At 67.8% G+C, this 13,427-nt stretch overlaps 2 protein-coding genes across 9 annotated transcripts in view; one reads left to right on the forward strand and one right to left on the reverse strand.

Moving 5' to 3' along the window:
• Positions 1-3,166: 3,166 nt before the first annotated feature.
• Positions 3,167-8,486, forward strand: IDH2 (isocitrate dehydrogenase (NADP(+)) 2). Its single transcript, XM_090029930.1, has 11 exons — positions 3,167-3,364; positions 4,101-4,192; positions 4,686-4,851; positions 5,217-5,377; positions 5,465-5,608; positions 6,030-6,166; positions 6,390-6,541; positions 6,676-6,788; positions 7,013-7,110; positions 7,453-7,545; positions 8,122-8,486. Exons 1-11 carry the CDS (start codon positions 3,271-3,273, stop codon positions 8,207-8,209), a joined length of 1,338 nt encoding a protein of 445 aa, XP_089886056.1. The 5' UTR covers positions 3,167-3,270; the 3' UTR covers positions 8,210-8,486.
• A 124-nt stretch (positions 8,487-8,610) lies between these two features.
• ZNF710 (zinc finger protein 710) overlaps positions 8,611-13,427 on the reverse strand; it is a 44,780-nt gene continuing 39,963 nt past the window's right edge. For 7 of the 8 annotated variants that reach the window (XM_090029921.1, XM_090029926.1, XM_090029922.1 and 4 more), the window contains exons 3-5: positions 12,464-12,655; positions 11,852-12,026; positions 8,611-10,767 (exon numbers count right to left, since the gene is read on the reverse strand). In XM_090029921.1, coding sequence (XP_089886047.1) covers positions 10,340-10,767; positions 11,852-12,026; positions 12,464-12,655 — 795 coding nt within the window. In that variant the 3' untranslated portion in view covers positions 8,611-10,339. The remainder of the gene's footprint in view (positions 10,768-11,851; positions 12,027-12,463; positions 12,656-13,427) is intronic. The other variant, XM_090029929.1, reaches the window with a different exon arrangement.

The following is a 13,427-nucleotide window of genomic DNA, read 5'->3' on the forward strand; positions in this document are numbered from 1 at the left end:
GCCTGGCCCCCGAGCCAGCAGCTGCCCTGTGACGCTGCCGTACGGAGGCAGGGACCCTCCCCCAGCCGCAGCGACCTCGGGTCACAGGACCTGAAGCAGGAGCACATTCCCGGAGCGGCCCATGCTGAAACTGCCAGCCCCTGGGGAGGCACCGCTGAGGCAGGGGTCCAGCACAGCATGGGAGCACTGCTGGGGAAGCTCACAGCACTAGGTGCAGCCGGCACTACCACTATGGCTCTGCTGCAGGAAGTTCGCAGCGCTGAGCCCAGAGAACTGCTGAGGGAAGCTCGCCAGCCCCAGGCCTGGCAGGGGTGTGGGGCTGAGGACAGGCAGGGGCCGGCTCCTGGCAACAGCTGCCTGTCGCCTCCCCCCGCTGCGTGCGGCCAGCTTGTGGGGCAGCGCTCTGGTTAACATCAAGCCCAGGCCCACGTCAGCGCTGCCCCCCTTCCCTGCCCACAGCTCTTGCTCCCCCCGTGAAACGCGGCAGCTCTGCCAGGAGGCTGCGTGGTCAGTGGCAAGAGACCAGGGGCGTGTCTGAACCCCTGGCACCGTGCAGGGGTGCTGGGGCTGGCCCTGGATCCCACAGCCCAGATGTGCAGGAGGCCAGGACGAGGCCCCGCGCCCCGTGGCCAGGCCCAGGACGGGGGCACGTGGCTGGGGCTGGAGGCAGGGGTCACCTTGGGGTGGGCGGGGACACACCTGCCAGCACCCTCTGCCCAGGCCTTGCAGGGGAGGCCACCTGCCTGTGCCTGCCACATCCGTGTCTTGCTCGTTGCAGGCCAGACGGGGCCAGCGGGGATTTGCACACGCCCTGGCCTGACGTGCAGCTGCTCCCCACATGCTGCCCTAGAGGCAATCTGGTCATGAGTCGCACAATGGGTGCTACCTCGAGCATAGCCACGGGACCATGTTGGCCACGCTGCAGGAAGAAGGCAGCAGGACACAGGGTCTGAATGTGCCACACACCGCCCTGAGCACACACAACACACACCAGCCTGTAGGGGCAAACATGCACAAGCGTCATATGTGCAGGCATGGAGATACACGCTCCTATGGCCATGCACAAGCAAGCACATGTGCACATGGGGCCACGCACATGCAGACATGCAGCCATGCGCACACAACACAGCCACATACACATGCAATCATGCACATGCAGAGAACTAGGCCATGCACGTGCACAGACACACATATACATGTACAAACACAGACATGCACAGTCATGTGTACGCCCACACAGAGCCACATGCACACACAACACATGCACACACACAGCATACAGCCATGGACATGCACATGGCCATGCTGAGACACACAGCCAAGTGCCCACACCCACAGAGCACATGCACACACACGGCCACATGCAAACGCACAGCACACAGACATACACATGCGCAGATACACACACATCACACACACACAACACACAGACACGCATATGCAGACACACACACACAAGTGCCCTTGCTCACACCCCCAGGCCAGCCAGCTCGTGCCAAGAAGGTCATGGAGGAGGTCGACGGGGCCAGCTCAGCATAACCACAGCAGTGCCTGCCCGCCGGCGCAGCCCAGCCCCCACTTTCCTCCACAACCTGCAATTACCACAACAAAGAAGGAGAGGCGGGCTGGAGCAGGCCAGCTGGGCCCGCTCCTCCAGCTGTGCGTGTGCAGGCGGATGGGGCCCCTGCCCGGAGCCCCGCGTCCCGAACCCAGCCACAGCCAGGCCCAGCTCAGCGCTGGTGCAGCGGGGCTGGTCCCAGGCACGGCCATGGTGCTGGGTGGCAGCGGAGATGCCCGTTGGGCTCAGGGCAGGGTGCATAGGGCCAGCTGGCGCTCCCCAGCTGCAGGGCTGTCCTGGGCACAGTGGGCAGGGCAGGGGCTCGGCCAGGCATCAGGGGAGCGAATGGGGGTCCCTTTCCCCTTCCCTTCTGGCCATACCTTGCTCAGGGAGGAGCTGGCCACAGCATGCTGCCCTCCCACCCTCCGGACGCACCGCGCAGGCGCTGAGCCAGGCCGGCGGGGAGCTCCCAGCTGCGGCTGGGTGAGGTGCAGGGGCACTCGGGGACCATCCTGCCCAGGGCAGGGTGCAGGGCGCAGCAGCGTGCGGTGACCGAGGCCTGAGCCAGGCTGCACCAGGGCCTGCAGGGAACTGGCCCCGAGGGCGGGAGCAGCAAACACCCGCCACCCGTACCCACCCCAGCTACCAGGCACAGGGCTCCTGCCAGGGCTGGGGGTTGCCCTGGGCCCCCCAGGCCGCACCCCATCTCCCGGGGCCCCCACGGCCCGGGGGCTGGGAAGGGCCCTGCTCGGCTCCAGCAGGGCCGGGGCGGGAGCCGGCTGGAGCGGAGACGCCCGCACCAGCGCCGTCCGGCAAAGCGCCGCAGGGGCTGGGTGCGGGTGGGCTCCGCGCGGCGTGGGCCATGAACACCCGTGGCCCCGGCAGCGCGGCGCAGCGGCGCCCCCTGGCGGGCGGCCTGGGTGGCTGCAGCCCCACTCCGCGTGGCGCTGCCGCATGCTGCGGGCAGAGCGTGGGGGGCGGCAGGCCGTGGGCCCGGGCTCGCGTGACCGCTCACGCCCGCGCCTGCCCGTGGGGGCTGCGGGGTGGCCCCCAGCCAGGCGGCCCCATGTGCCCGTGGCTCCTTTCCCAGTAATGGGATATGGAGCTGCTAAAATTAGAGGCAGCCTGGGCCGGGCGCCCTCGGCTGCGGGTGCGGGAAGAGCAGGCCCAGGCGGCCCCCGCACGGGCCTGGACCAGGCAGGGGCTGTGGCAGGATCACGCGCACGGCGGCGGGGCAGAGGCCCCCTGAAAGGCCCAGGGCAGCTCCGAGCGCGGGGGCCGGGGCGCACTGCGCGATCGGTGCCGGCCCCGGCCTGGGCGGGCGCGGCGCGAGCGGCTCCGCAAGGCCCCGCGGCGGGCCAGGCTCCGCGCTGCGCTGCGCTGCGCTGCCCCGCGCGCCCGCTCCTCGGGGCGGCCGGGTTGCCCGCGCGCGGGGCGGGGCGGGGCGGGCCCGGCTGCAGGCCGCGGCCGAGCCGGCCGCCCTTGGCCCCGCCGGGTGCTGCCGGCCGCGGCGGCGGCTCCGAGACTCGCAGCGCCCCGGGGGGCGCGGGCTGCCCCGCGGCAGGGCGGGGCGGGGCGGGGCGGGGCACGTGGCGCCGGCGGGGCCCGGCTCCGCCCCGGGGAGGGCCCGGGCGTTGCTGCCCAATGCGGCTCCCGGCGCTCACGTGTCCGCGGCCCGGCCCCGCTCCGCGCCCCGCGCTCCGCCGCCCGCGATGGCCCGTTACCTGCGCGCCGCGCCCGCGCTCTGCCTCCGCCCGCGCCCCGCGCCCGCCGCCGCCGCCGCCGCCGCCGCCCCGCGGAGACACTGTGAGTGCCGGGCCGGGCCGGGCCGGGCCGGGCCGGCGGTGAAGGGCAGCGGCAGCTGCCGCCTGGCTCCGCCCGCCGCTCCCCTTGGCGGAGCTGCTCGCGCCCGGCCGGGAAGGGCGTCCAAGGGCGGCGGGCGGCGGGCGCTGGGTGCGCGGGCGCACGGAGCAGCCCTCGGCCCTGCCGACACGTGGCCGTGGCCGTGGCCGTGGCCGTGTCCCCCTGGGCCCGGCCGCCGCGTCCTTGTCGCCTGCGCCGCCCTGCCTCGAGGGCGGGAGCAGCGCGCGGAGGGTCGCGGGGCACGCCAGCCCTTCCCCGCCGGGCCCCTGGTTTGGGACCTGGCTTCCTGCCCCTCTTCCAGGTGAAGCTGCCCCCGGGAGGGCAGCGGGGGTGGGAAGTCCCCGCTGCCCGGCAGGGTCTCAGCGCGCACCCTTGCAGGGACTCGAGCTCCGCGCCGGGGTGGACGGGCTCCAGGGCCCTTGTCCTAGGGGTTCGTCCCCCTGCGGGACGCGGCTCCCTGCGGCCCTGGCCCTCTGCCACGTTCTCCAGCCCAGGAGCCCTGGCCACGGGCCAGCCGAGCTGAGTCAGGAGGGGAATTGTTTGGATAAACCCCGTGCTGGGGACAGGCCTGCCTGCCGGCCTCCCCCGCCGCTCCTGCTCGGCGCTGCCGGCCCGGGGCTCGGGGGCAGGTGGGGGGGTTGCCCCCGCGGCCGCTCTGACAGCCAGGGCTTCTCCCCAGATGCCGACAAGCGGATTAAGGTGGCCAACCCGGTGGTGGAGATGGACGGCGACGAGATGACACGGATCATCTGGGCCTTCATCAAGGAGAAGGTAGTGCCTGGGCGTGGGGAGCGCGCGGCTGCGTCTTGGGGGCTCCATGGCTCCCGGGGCGCCGGCAGGCCGGGGAAGCAGCCCACGCCCAGCCTGCCCCTGCCACCCTGCCCCGGGGCAGGTGGCTGGCTGGGGCCTCGCGCAGCCTGGGCCTCTGGGTCTGTGTCGAGCCGATCCCCTGCCCCGACCCGTCTGCGGGAGCTGTGGGGACGGGGAGAGATGCACGAGTGGGCCCTGTCCAGGAAGCAGGTGTCTGACCGAAACGTCCCGCCTGGGCCTGCAGCTTCCTGCTGAGGCAGGGAGCCGAGCCCGAAAGCGAAACCGCCTGGCGGGAGCTGTAGCGCCGGCACCACCCCACGCTGCATCTCGGCTGGCGGCCGCAGCTGGGCGGGGGCTGCCCTTGGATGCCTGGGGGGGAGCCCTGGCATGGGGGACGATGGGGGTGGGGGGGTCCCTGCCCCACTCTGAGCTCTCTCCCCTCGGCGCCCGCTAGCTGATCCTGCCCAACGCAGACGTGCAGCTGAAGTACTTCGACCTGGGTCTGCCGAACCGGGACCAGACGAACGACCAGGTCACCATCGACTCGGCCTTGGCCACGCAGAAGTACAATGTGGCCGTGAAGTGTGCCACCATCACACCCGATGAGGCCAGGGTGGAAGGTGCGGGGGGCTCGGGGACAGAGTGGCGTGGCTCAGGGACCTTCCCCCCTCCCCGGCCCCTGCCCCCACGGGGCAAGGCGCTTCATTCACACCTGGGGGGAGGTGGTGACTTGGGGTCTAACCTCAGTACCACGAGCACCAGGAGGACGCTGCCCTGGGCTGCACAGTCCCAGTGCGTGGCAGCGGTGAACTTCTGCACTCGCCTGTGGGGATGGGAAGGGGTCGGGGCCTGGGCTCAGCCCCCTGGTCAGAGCAGACTCCAGACAGTGCTGTGGTTAGGTCTGGGCTGGGGCTGGCAGGGGCCGGTGGGTCCCTGCCCTTGTGGGTAGGGGGCACAGAGCGCCTCACCTGCCTGCACTCCCCAGAGTTCAAGCTGAAGAAGATGTGGAAGAGCCCGAACGGCACGATCCGAAACATCCTGGGCGGCACCGTCTTCCGGGAGCCCATCATCTGCAATAACATTCCCCGCCTGGTCCCGGGCTGGAACAAGCCCATCACCATCGGCAGGCACGCCCACGGTGACCAGGTGTGCCCACGGGACACGCAGCCTGGGCAGGGGGAGCCACGGGCACAGCGGGGTGCAGCCAGGGTGACTCCGGACTCTGCTTTGCAGTACAAGGCCACGGACTTCGTGGTGGACAAGTCCGGGACGTTCAAGATGGTGTTCACCCCGAAGGACGGCAGCGGTGTGAAGGAGTGGGAGGTGTACAACTTCCCCGGGGGCGGCGTGGGCATGGGCATGTACAACACGGACGAGGTGAGGGCCGCCGCGTGGGAGCCAGGCACATCGAGGGCCAGAGGAGGGCTGGTCAGGGCCTGCCAGGGGGGCTCACAGTGCTGGGCGGCTGGGCGCTTCCTCCCCAGGAGCTCCGTAGGCGCTGGTCTGGGGGTCGCGATGGCGGGCTGGCCCTCCTGTCCTGGCTGGACTCAGGCTTGTGGGGGAGGCGCAGAGTTAGTAAAGCTACTTGCTCCTGGCTCAGGCCAGTGATGGGGAGCCTACACCCTTCCCCCGGCCTTGGCCCTGGGGATGGGCCAGTGCATTTGCCCCTCAAGACGGGGCTCCCCAGCCCGCAGCTGGGCAGAGCACCTTCCTCCAGGCGGTGGGGCAGAGCAGCTGCGTGCGGAGGGGCGTGGGGCCTGGCTGAGCCCACGTCCGTCCGTCTGCCCATCCGCCGCAGTCCATCGCCGGCTTCGCGCACAGCTGCTTCCAGTACGCCATCAACAAGAAGTGGCCCCTCTACATGAGCACCAAGAACACCATCCTCAAGGCCTATGACGGGCGCTTCAAGGACATCTTCCAGGAGATCTTTGAGAAGTACGAGCGTGGAGTGGTACTGGGGGGCACCCCCTGGCCCTGCCCCTGCCCCTGCCCCTGCCCTCAGCAGCCTGCCTCACAGGGGGTCAAGACCAGGCAGGGCCTGCCTGGCAGGATGAGACCAGTGCCACGAAGTGTGGGTGGTCAGTCTCCCACCCCGTCTGGAAGGAGGGTGGTGCTGCCCTCGCCCCCTGCCCCTGGGTAACCCCTCCCCTTCCCCCAGGCACTATAAGACAGACTTCGACAAGCTGAAGATCTGGTACGAGCACCGGCTCATTGATGACATGGTGGCCCAGGTGCTGAAGTCTGTGGGCGGCTTCGTCTGGGCTTGCAAGAACTACGATGGGGACGTGCAATCGGACATCCTAGCGCAAGGTGCTGGGGGAGGGGGGCAGCACTGCTGCGGTGTCCACGGAGGCGGGAGCTCGGGGTATCTCCCGGCAGGGTCAGGGCACCCCACGTCTGAGCCCGTCCCCCATGCCTTGACCGCAGCCTGCTCCCTGCTTTAGGGTTCGGCTCCCTGGGGCTGATGACCTCGGTCCTCGTCTGCCCGGACGGCAAGACCATCGAGGCGGAGGCAGCACATGGCACCGTCACCCGCCACTACCGGGAGCACCAGAAGGTGAGTCGCTGCCCCCCTCGCCAGTGCCTGCTGTGGCCTGGAGGGAGGAAAGGGCTGGTCCCCAAGGGCTGTTTGTTTGCCCCCCGCTAGGCAGACGGGCGCCTCCGCACGCAGAGCTGCTGAGCAGGTGGGGAAGGGAGTGGCTGGGTGATGCCTTGTGGTGGGACCCGGGGCTGGTCTGAGGGTTTTCCGTTGCCGGTGGCACCATGTGGCTGCATTTGCAGGGACGACCCACCAGCACCAACCCCATTGCCAGCATCTTTGCCTGGACGCGGGGTCTGGAGCACAGAGGCAAGCTGGATAGCAACCCTGACCTGATCAAGTAAGCAGAGCCACCGGCTGGCCCAGACGCTGGGCTGCTGGGCCCACGTTGCCCTTTTGCCCTCCCTTGGCATGAAGGCACGTGGCTGCTCAGCGTGGGAGCTGACCCGTGCCCTAACCGGGACAGACCAGGCTGCCTGCCCCCGGCAGGGTTGGCTGCCCCAAGGCATCGGGAGGCCAGAGCAGGCTGATCGGATGGGGTGGGGTGGGGTGGGGTAGGACTAGGGCTGGGCTCCTGCTTGCGCAAGCCAACACGAGGGTGGGAGAAACTGGGTCCTGGCAGTGTGTGCACAGCTGGGCCTGGCCATCCAGGGAGCGGGGCCTGACCCTGCTGCGCCCCCAGGTTTGCCCAGACACTGGAGAAGGTCTGTGTCGAGACCGTGGAGAGCGGGGCGATGACCAAGGACCTCGCAGGGTGCATCCATGGCCTCAGCAAGTGAGTATGGGCAGGGTGGGCTGGGCCTTGCATGCTCCAGTCCTGGCTCCTCGTAGAGCTGAGCCTTCCCCTGCTGCTGCCTCCTGCTCCCGGGACGGAGGGGCCTGTCCTGGGGTAGGTGACACTGCCGTGGGGGGGGGCAGGCTCCACTGTGCAGATGCTCTTGGAGCCAGCTGGGGGTGGAGGGGTGCTGACACTATGCCCAGCCCCCTCGTCCCCCCCCAGTGGGCAAGCCCCTTGTCCCGGAGCGAGTGGGCTAGCCTGGGTGCGAGAGGAGCCACTCCCTGCCGAGGCCCCCGCGCTCAGCTGCCTGACGTGTCAGCGAGGGGTTGAAGGCCAGTTTGCCTAAGGCGGTGCCTCTGGCTCCGGTGATGCTGCTGCTCTGGCTGCCAGCCAGGACAGCGCGTGGAGCGGGGCTTGGCCGCCTTCTCCTGGGCTTGCCAAATCCCTCCCCAGGGACCCCCAAGCTCGAGGAGGGGGGCTGTGTGGCTGCCAGCTGGGCCCGGAGCAGCACGTGCCCCAGCAAGCCAGCGCTGGTGCCCGCGCCCCCCCCGACCCTCCGCCTCTGCCTTGCAGTGTGAAGCTGAACGAGCACTATGTGAACACCGGCGACTTCCTGGACGCCATCAAGAGCAACCTGGACAAAGCCCTGGGCAAGCAGTAGATGGGGGGTGGGGGCTTCTTTCTAGGGGTAGGGCGTATGAAGCGGCCCAGCCCCAGCGGTGCACCTCGACCTGAACAGCACTGCTGTGGATGCTGCTCGGCGCCTGGGGCCTGGTGGGGCAACTTTTGTAACTGGTTTTCTTACGGCATGTTTTTAAATGGTCCCTTACCAGCACGTGGGAGGCAGGACGGAGCAGCCCGCCCATCCCACGGGCCCTAACTTATGTAACCCCTGACCTCTTGGTGCCCAACATAGCCATTAAACCTCACAAACCCCACTGGCTGCAGCGAGCAGAGGGTTAACTGCTGTGCCGTGGTGCTGCTGCCCCCTCGCGGCGGTTCCCCGGGCTGGCCGTGGCCCGTGCCCAGTGCCCCGTGGCTCAGCACTCATGCGGCGCCGGCTAAAGAATATTCCTTTATTTAGAATTATTGCTAACAACTCTTCAAACAGGGAGTCACAGACAGTAGGGCTTCGCACGAGGGGGATGACCGCACTGCGCCGCACCCGCCAGCACTGCTCTCCTCCGCCGGCGCCGGCGCGGACCGGGCGGGGGCTCCGTGGGTGCAGGCACTGCCTGCTCTGCAGGAGCGAGGACGCCGGCGCGGGGCCGGGCGAGAGCGGCTGCTTTTTGGTAACGGGGACAGAGGTAGTTTGTAGGGGAAGAAGGGCCGTTGCACTCTGGGCAGAGAGGAGGGCAGTGCCGCTGGGCCCTACCCGGGCTGTGCTGCTTTCCCAGGCAGCCTGGCCTCCCCGCAGCGCCAGGGCAGGGGACCCTGGCTGCAGCTCCCAGAAACGACCTGTGCAGGAGCAGTAAGGGTTCCCCCATCTGGCCTGGGCCTGAAAGCCCTGAAGGTGCTGTGGGCTCCAGGGAAAGGGGAGGGAGAGCTGCGGGCAGCCACCCCCCTTCCAGGTACCCGGACCTGCGGGGAAGCCTGTACTGAGCTGCCCCTGGGGCTGGAAGGCAGAGCACCTGCCCTGGCCGGAGCCAGCAGCCTCTAGCCCCGGGCACGCTGTTTCGCTGCTCTGTCAGAGCTGCTTTTCTCCACTCCTGCTGCCTCCGGGGAGCCTCTGCAAACACGGCTTCCTTGGCTCGGGCCCAGGGGCAGGGCTGCATGGAGGCTGCCCTGGGTTGCACCCAAGAGGGGAGATTTGCAAGGGCTGTGGTGGAGGACAGGACCAGGCCCTGCTGCTGCCCGTGGAGCTAGGGGCGCCCAGAGCTTCACAGCCCGTGGCTGGCCTGGTCTCTCCCTGCCTGAGGGTCCTGCTGGGACTCACCCCCGCGCTTCCCTGGGTATGTGGCTGTCATCCCCACGAGGCAGCAGCTTGGGGGAGAGGGCATAGCTCCGGGCCCCGTCCCCCTTCACAGGCACAAAGAGGCAGTGCCCGTGGCGCTACAGCAGCTTTGGTTCACCTGCCCCAGCCTGCCTGTGGCACATGGGCCAGGCCAGGGCTTCGCTTGGGAGCGGGAGCAGCGCTTCTCTTTGGTCGCCCTGTGCCAGGGCAGGAAGCCCTGAGTACCCAAGCCGCCTGCTCTGCTCACACATGGCTTCCATGAGCTTGCAAGGGACAGTGGTGGTGGGAGCAGCCTTGGCAGAGGGGAGCACCCGCGGCGGAGCTCGTGGCCAGGGGAATAAATTACCTTCACAATCCAGCCACAAGCTGGGTCAGGCCAGGGCTGCTCCCAGGCAAGTAGCTTGCTTGACTTTGCGTGTGCCGTGCTGTCCTTCCTTAGAGAGCATCACATTTGTGCCTCTCCATCGGCCCGCAGCAAGAGCTGGGCCTGGGTGAGGTGGGGCTGGGCTGACAGGCGGCAGGTTGGACCCCCCCCCCCCCTCCTCCGCCCGAGGGGAGCCGGGAGGTAGAACAGGATTAACGCTGCTCCTGGAGCTGCTTGGATGCACCTTCTCCGGCCACAGGCACCTTTGCTGCCGATGCCCGGGAGCAGTGCGCCCTGAGGCTCGGCACGTAGGCTCCAGGGAGGGCAGGCAGCGTGGCTGCCCAGGCCCACGATGGCTGCCCTCAGCGAAGGAGGGCCCTGAGAGGGGATGGCCCGGCAATGGCAGAGCTTTGACCCAGCCGGCTCCCTGCTGCACCAGCCAGGCAGCAGCCAGGACCCGCTGGCCCGTGGCGTCAGTGCTGGGGGCGGCTGCGCTGCCTCCGGCTGCTCCTCCTTCCTCTGGCACTGCGCGGCTCGGAGCCATCCCCGTTTCCTCCTTCACGCGGGCAGCATCGGTGCACCGGGCTCGGCTGGAGCGGGCGCTGCCGGGACTCTGGGCTGGCGCCGCACGCCAGGAGCTCCTTCCCCAGCCGGCTCCCGGTTCTCTGCGCCGCAGCCTCGGCCCTGCCCGTCTCAGCTACAGCATGTTGTAATAGGCCATTTCCTTCATGGCCTGCTCCGTCAGCCCACTCTCGTCCGGGGCGTGCCCCACCCCCCGGTAGTCGTAGGCGCTCTCCTCCTCGTAGTCCTCCATCTCCTGCTGCCCATCCAGCTCGGCGGTGTCGGCACCCGTCAGCTCCATCATGGGGTCTGGAAGACAGGACGCGACAAGCCAGTCCAGCTGCAGGGACAAGGGCCAGGCTGACAGGTGGAATTGACCCCCACATCTGTCCCTCCCTGCTACAGAAGGGGCATCCGAGTCCCTCGGCTTAGGCAGGCCCCTGCCATGTGGAAACCGGGGCCCAGCTGGGGTGGGAGAGGGATGCAGCTGCCCGTGCATGGAGAGGAGCCCACCAGCACCAGGGGAGCGAGCGCAGCAGCTCACTGAGCGAACAGACATGCAATTTCAGGCTAGGCTCTGGCTACCCCCCGCCTCCCTGGGAGGTGCATCCACCTCGGTTAACCATGCTTGCCAGACTCCGTGCAGCGAGGGCTGCTGCATGCAAGCTGGTGTGTCCCTGCGGCAGGGCAGCCAAGGGCTCTGTCCAGCTGGGCTCAGCCTGGCTGTGCTGCCCTGGCCGGGGTAGAGCAATGCAGTGCATGGGAACCGCAGCGATGCAGCTGTGAGGACAGCGGTGGAGCTATGCGCTGTGTTTCAGCGTATCGTTCCTCCAGACTCTGCTCCCAGAGACCTGCGCCTGCTTCACTCCCAGGGTGGGGACCAGCCTGTCCCCGCTCTCCCAGCCACCCCAAGCAAAGGGAGGCATGCTGGACCAGGGGCATACTGTGCCAGCAGCTCAGTGGAGTGAACTCCCCATCCTGATGGACTGTGCAGGCCAACAGACAGTGACCACAGGCCCAGGGCGGCATTCACTGTCCCCGCTGGTCTCTTCTGCAGAGCGGTCCAGCCAAGCTATGGCTCATCAGGGCAGGGTGCCCTGGAGCAGCGGGTGAAGGGATAGCAATTGCCAGCTGCCAGGCATGATGTGGGAAGGGGCTGGCCCCAGGTGCGGGAGGATCATGCACAAGCCCTTGGCAAGTTGGCACAAACATGTGGCATGGGAGCAAGGCCTGGACGCACAGGGTCACAGCACAGGCGCCAGGGCCCACTTGCAGGCAGCTCCCTGCAGAGCTCAGTTGGGGCAGCCTCGGGCCCAGCCTGCAACACAGCAGCCAGGCATCTTGCACGGCAGGGGGTCATGCCAATGCTGGCTCCGGACACAATGGGGCTTCTGGCCACGGGCTCAATCCAAGCCTGTTCCTACCTTGACTGTCCAGGCTGATGTCCATGACCCCGTGCTTGACCTTCATGTGCCGGCTCAGGTTGCCCTTCAGGTTGAACTTGCTGGAGCAGTAGGGACACTTGAAGGGTTTGCTGCCGGCGTGCAGGTGCATGTGGCCCAGCAGGTTGTACATGCGGTTGAAGGATTTCCCGCAGACCTGGAATGAAACTCTGGCCATCAGCAAAACCCCTTCCCCATCCTCCACAGGGGCCCAGCCCGCCAGCAGCTGCCTAGGTGCTGGGCTTTCCAAAGCAGCCCAAACAGGCCCCGGGACTCCCCAGTGATCCCCTCGCTTCCAAGCAACCAAGACTTCAGCCAGCTCTCCAGCTGTCTCCCTGCCCTGCTTCAGCTTTCAGGGCTTGGGGAGCAGAGGGGCGAGCAGCCCTGGCTGAGGACAAACCCTGCTTTCTGGCAGCTTGCAGGGTCCTGCTCTGGGTCCCCAGGGCTGAGGCAGCCAGCCAGACCTGAGCACCGGGTGAGGGGCTGGAGGAGACACCCCCACCCCGTGCTCCCTGAATCAGCCTGTGCCCTGGCCCAGGAAGTCAGGCTCGGCCCACGAGTGCCCGGTGGGGCCTCCGCCTGCCTGCCCCGTACCTTGCACTTGAAGGGCTTGACAGGCGAGTGCACAATCATGTGCGTCTTGAGCGTCTGCTTCTGCACGAAGGTCTTGAAGCAGATGTGGCACTGGTAGGGCCGGACACTGGTGTGGATGAGCATGTGCCGCTTCATGTTGGCCTGCAGTGTGAACTCCCGCCCGCACACCTCACACTTGAACTCCTTCACGCCCTGCCGGGGGCACGGACAGCATCAGCCTGAGGGAAGCACCTCCCTCCCCACATGGGGATGTGCCCTGGGCCTGCCGGAGCTGCAGAGGCCACAGGATGCAGGAGCATGGGCCAGCAGGGAGGTCTGCACTGACCCCAGCAACCCCCTGCGCTTGGGGCTTTCTGCAAGTGCCCCAGGAGCCCTGCTCTCCAGTTCAAGTGGAGAGAGAGTGTATATGAGCCCGTGTGCGGGTGCATGTGCCTGGCTGTGAATGTTCGTGTGCGTGCGTGCATTGTGTCTTGGTTACAGCAAGGGGCAAAGGCAGTCTGGGACTTCCTCCTTGAGCTACGCTGTGACACAGTAACCTGGGTGCAAGCCCAGGGGTGGGGATAGCCAGAACAGTCGCCGTGCCTGCTCCTGCTCCCACAGCCCATTCCGGCTCCTTCTTCCTTCTGCCCAAGAGATCCAGGCTCTCCCTTCTGCCCAGGCACGGACCCACGGGTGACTTTCCATGGTGACAGCTTGTTACCCGTGCCCCGCTTTCCTCCCAGCTTTGGGACTCCCTCTTAGATCAAGCAAGACGTGTCCTGCAGCATTTCCAAGCCCCGTGTTAGGTCCCTGCTTTAGGAAGAAGAGTCAGGAGATCCTAGGACTGCAATGACAAGCCGGGGTGGGGAAGGGGCTGGGAAACATCCCCCTACTCCAGGGGATGTCGCATGCCCGAGCCTACAGCCCCTTTGTCCCACTGAATGCAAAACCGCCCCCGATATTTGCTAGGAAGGATGGGCCAGCT

Source organism: Crocodylus siamensis, chromosome 15, assembly GCF_052110815.1.
Source record: "Crocodylus siamensis isolate JL-2025a chromosome 15, ASM5211081v1, whole genome shotgun sequence".
NCBI classification, from domain to species: domain Eukaryota; kingdom Metazoa; phylum Chordata; order Crocodylia; family Crocodylidae; genus Crocodylus; species Crocodylus siamensis.